Source organism: Chiloscyllium plagiosum, unplaced genomic scaffold (assembly GCF_004010195.1).
Source record: "Chiloscyllium plagiosum isolate BGI_BamShark_2017 unplaced genomic scaffold, ASM401019v2 scaf_37283, whole genome shotgun sequence".
NCBI lineage: Eukaryota > Metazoa > Chordata > Chondrichthyes > Orectolobiformes > Hemiscylliidae > Chiloscyllium > Chiloscyllium plagiosum.
In genome coordinates, this window is record NW_025201004.1 from 1 (window position 1) to 5,120 (window position 5,120).

The window sequence follows — 5,120 nt, forward strand, 5'->3', positions numbered from 1 at the left end:
GTTACCTTCTTAGTTGACACAGGCGCCGGCAGTTCCTCAATTCACCTCCATTCTAGGGGGGTTGGCTTCCAAGCTAAAACATTAAACATTTCAGGAGTTAAGGGTGGGGTTTTTAGTGCGAAAATATTCGAACCACAACCCTTGCGGCTGGAGGAGGAGGAGCTCCAGGTGGAACTCCTTCACCTCCCCATCTTCCCTATGGGTTGTTGGGACGGGATTTGATAGTCCGTTTCGGATTACGAATAGAAGTGGGAGAAGAGGATGAATTAGCCGTTACCATGTCATACCTTAGTGAGTCCCGATTGACAGAGATAGACCCTAGGGTTTCGGTCGTCAAAGGGAACCGGGAGGGACTCGCAATTCGACCTGTGGAGGTAAAATTAAAGCCCCAGAGCCCCAACGTCAGAGTGCGCCAATACCCCATCTCTTGGGAAGGGAGGCAGGGCCTGAAGACAGTTATGGAAGACCTAATAAAAGATGGATTGGTAGAGCCCTGTATGTCACGATACAATTCCCCCATCCTGCCGGTCCGGAAGTCGGACGGGAGCTACCGAATGGTCCAAGACCTAAGGGAAATAAATAAAATTGTCCAAGTACGGCACCCTGTGGTACCGAACCCATACACTATTCTGGGGCGAATACCCCCGGACCACGGCTGGTTTAGTGTTATAGACTTAAAGGATGCCTTCTGGGCGTGCCCCCTGGACAAGGACAGTAGGGATTTTTTTGCTTTTGAATGGGAGGATCCTGATACTGGCAGAAAACAGCAGTACAGGTGGACAGTGCTCCCCCAAGGATTCACTGAGTCCCCGACTCTGTTCGGGCAGATTCTGGAACAATTATTGGAGGGACTAACCTTGCCCCCGGCCCTTAAGCTTATACAATACGTGGACAATCTCCTTTTATCCGGACCCGCGGAGGAGGACGTCCTACTTGGGACTAATGCCCTCTTAAATTACCTAGCTGAGAAGGGGTTAAGAGTGAGTCAGAAGAAGCTCCAATATGTCGAGAAAGAGGTTAAGTACCTGGGACACTTGATAAGTCAGGAACAGAAACGAATAAGTCCGGAAAGAGTGCGGGCAATAATCGAACTAGGCCTCCCAACAACCAAGAGGGAGTTGCAGAAGTTCTTGGGACTCTTAGGCTATTGTCGGTTATGGATAGATGACTATGCCCCCCTTACTAAAGACTTGGACCTAAAACTCATTGAGGAGGCACCCAACAGAATAAAATGGGAGGAGGAGGAGAAAAAGTTAATTGGAATCCTAAAAGAAAAATTGATGACCGCACCTGTTTTAAGCTTGCCGGATTTTAGTAAGACATTTCGTCTCTTTGTAAACTCCAGGAAGGGAACCGCTCTTGGAGTATTGACTCTGAGGGATATCCCCTTCCATGCAGGAAGGCGGTGGTACATTGACCGGTCCTCTCGAGTGATAGATGGGAAGAGACACAACGGTTATGCAGTCCTTAGTGAGACTGGTTGGGAATTAGTGGAAAGTGGACGGCTACCGAATGCCTGGTCCGCACAAACGTGCGAATTGTACGCCTTGCACCGGGCTCTGAGGAATTTAAACGGAATAGCCGGGACAATCTACACTGACTCTAAGTATGCCTTTGGGGTAGTACACACCTTTGGGAAGATCTGGAAGGAAAGGGGAATGATACATAGTAGAGGAAAGGAGTTGGTCCACGAGGAACTAGTCGCCATGATCTTGGAGGATTTGTTGCTGAAGGGCACCAGAAAGACGATAAAATAGAGACCCTGGGGAATCAATTGGCAGATGAACAGGCAAAACTGGCCGGGATGGGGAAGGAAGTAATAAACTGCCTGGTAAGGATTCCCCAGATATCCGAAATTACCGAAGTGCCCACGCTTACTGACAAAGAAGAAACTCTTCTTGCGTCTCTGGGGGGTACAAAGGATAGGGAAGGGAAGTGGACCTTACCCGATGGCCGCCAGCTACTAAATCGACCGTTGACGCGGGACATTATTGCCCGTCTACACCAAGGGGGTCACTGGGGCGTCCAGGCACTGTGTGACGCCTTCCTGCGCCGATATGCTCACCCTGGTCTGTACACGGTAGCCAAGCAGGTCACAGGAGATTGCATAACGTGTCGAAAGATTAACAAAAGTGGGCTGCGGCAGCATGCAAGACAAGGGGGTAGGAGTCCGGCCTATAGGCCGTTTGAGTATGTCCAGGTAGATTACACTGAGCTCCCCCCCATAGGTCGCCTGAAGTATCTATTAGTAATCGTAGATCACCTGACAGGATGGGTGGAAGCTTTCCCCACTGCCACGGCAACGGCAATTCAGGTTAGCAAAATTCTACTCGAACAAATCATCCCACGATTTGGGCTGCCCCGCGCTATTGACTCTGACCAGGGGAGCCACTTCACCTCGACCGTCCTCCAAAATGTAGTGCAAGCAATGGGGATTGACTTGGATTTGCACACCCCCTGGCATCCCCCCTCCTCGGGCAAGGTCGAAAGAATGAACCAGACCATCAAAAAGCAGCTAACCAAACTCACGAGTGATATCGGCCTGCCTTGGACCAAATGCTTACCCCTTTCCCTATTGCAAATTCGCACCCAGCCAAGGCGGGATTTGGGCGTCTCCCCTTTCGAAATGCTGTTTGGCCTCCCGTTCCATGGGCCGAAGGGGGAACCTCCTGTATTCGAGTCTCGGGACATGTTTGTGCAAAAATATGTGGTGGCTCTGGGGTCTGCTCTATCTCGTTTACGCCAACAGGGACTTTTGGCACAGACGCCGCCCCTCGAGTTCGCGGTGCACACCATCAAGCCGGGTCAGTGGGTCCTGATTAAAAACTGGAAGCAGCGTACCCTCGAACCAACTTGGGACGGTCCCTTCCTAGTACTTTTGACGACCGAAACGGCTGCCCGTACTCCTAGTACTTTTGACGACCGAAACGGCTGTCCGTACGGCCGAAAAGGGCTGGACACATTACACTCGAGTCAAGGGACCAGTGCCACAACCGACGGAGGACGAACAAACCTCTCTGACAGAGGCATCTAAGGAACAGAGACCCTGAGAACAAACTAATCGGACTTTGGCGAGTCTAAAGGAACTGTGCCCTTTGGCTAAAGGTGTCGCGACAAAATGCGGTCAATCATATTGTTAACTTGCTTTGTCATTATCCTTGGGCTGGGTCATAGTGCGCGTGTTACCCAATTTGGCCTCCGGAAAAAAACAAGTAGAGGACCGTCAGTGGTTCTCCATCTCCGTGCTTGCCAACAAGCCAACACAGACATTTAGCTTAGACCTATGTGGGTTGGTGCCCTGCAGGACTAAAAGTGAACTGAATCAAACTAAACGGAACCTAGAGAGAGAAAGGAGATTCCAGGGTCAGGCGTTAGTATTACAATTGCATGGTAGGGAAGGCATACATAGGCCTCCAGCCCCTGGGGTCCAGGCTATGGTGTCAGTTGTCCGTGATCCCATTACCCCTGGACAAGATTGTGGGCGGAATCAGTGCAATCCGCTCTACCTGACCATAAAGAACTTGGGAGATAATGGGGCGAGCCTTAATGGAACAATCCTGGGTATTAGAGTTGGGGGCCATACAGGACAGGAGGGAGTGCAGCTGTGCTGCACGTATATCACGGTCATTGAAGCTGAGTCTGGGGGCTCATCCGCCACCGATGAGCAGGGAAAGATTAGAATAATTGAGGTGACGGATTTGGAAAAGACCTTTGAAATAGAAACGGGATACGGGAAGGCGAATGCCTGGATGGCATGGGTCAAATATACTGTGAGGAGCAGGAAAAAGAGTGATTGCTACGCATGCACGAGTGCCCGCCCTAACCCTCAGATGGTCCCATTCCCGCTGGGATGGGAGAAACACCCACGAGCCTTGGACTGCATGGTAAGGCTGTACCAGGACCGGGTGGCCTGGAACGACTCCACTTGTCGACCTTTGTGTTTTACGTTTCCCCCCGACAGGTCTGAGGGGGCGCCCCGCCCGCCATCATTCTCAGGGGTAACGGGTACGCACCAGGCCTGCGTCTCTCGGACGGGACTACAGTCGGACAACGATGTGGGGACATTTGACAAGTGCAGCGGATCAATTCGGCTGGTCAATGAAACTAGCGGGGGCGGGAATTACTCCCACATTCAAGTGCCTAGGGCAGACCTCTGGTGGTACTGTGGTGGGAGGGTTCTGCGACCGACCCTGCCCCGAAAATGGACGGGCACTTGTGCAATCGTTCATTTGGCCATCCCATTCACCCTGGCATTCGAAAAACAAGAGCAACCCCGTTCCAGTGGAAGAACTGAGAGAGCTTTGGAGACCTCTTTCGATGATAACATATATTTAGATGCCATAGGGGTCCCCATGGGTGTTCCTGATGAATACAAGACTAGGAACCAGATAGCGGCGGGTTTTGAGTCGTCACTGTTCTGGTGAGTGACTATCAATAAGAACGTGGATTGGATTAATTATATTTACTACAATCAGCAGAGGTTCATTAATTATACCCGGGATGCAGTGAAAGGAATAGCAGAACAACTGGACGCCACTAGTAGGATGGCGTGGGAAAATAGGTTGGCCTTAGACATGATGTTGGCAGAGAAGGGGGGTGTTTGTGTCATGATAGGCACTCAGTGCTGCACTTTCATCCCCAACAACACAGCCCCTGATGGGTCCATCACCCGCGCCCTGGATGGACTCACCACATTGGCAGACGAACTGGCCGAAAACTCGGGCATCGACTCTGGCCTCACGGACTGGTTGGAAGCTTGGTTCGGTAAATGGAAGGGGGTGGTCGTTCCCTTTCTTGTCTCATGTACAGTGGTGGCAGGGGTACTCACTGCCATTGGGTGTTGTGTTATTCCCTGCGTCAGGGGATTAACTCAACGACTGATCGAAACCACCCTAACTAAGAGGGATGTTCCCTATGGGCAGGTTGAACGAATGAATCTCGAGATGGAACAACGTGAATCCCTCTTGGGCGGGGGTAGTATTAGAGACGGGCAGTTTGATGAACAAGCTCGGGAGTTATTAAACGCCCTGGAGAAGAAACTTACGGTTTAAAAATTACAGGCCGTAAGAAAAGACACGGGGGATTTGTAAGGGGTGGTGTAATTTTTAAATCATTAACTG

General features: G+C 51.0%; 1 protein-coding gene across 1 annotated transcript; it reads left to right on the forward strand.

The window, feature by feature from the left end:
- The first annotated feature begins 3,434 nt into the window (after positions 1–3,434).
- LOC122546115 lies at positions 3,435–5,085 on the forward strand. The gene is given in 1 exon segment (XM_043684937.1): positions 3,435–5,085. A coding segment is annotated over 1 exon segment (1,617 nt). The 3' UTR covers positions 5,052–5,085.
- The last annotated feature ends 35 nt before the right edge of the window (positions 5,086–5,120 follow it).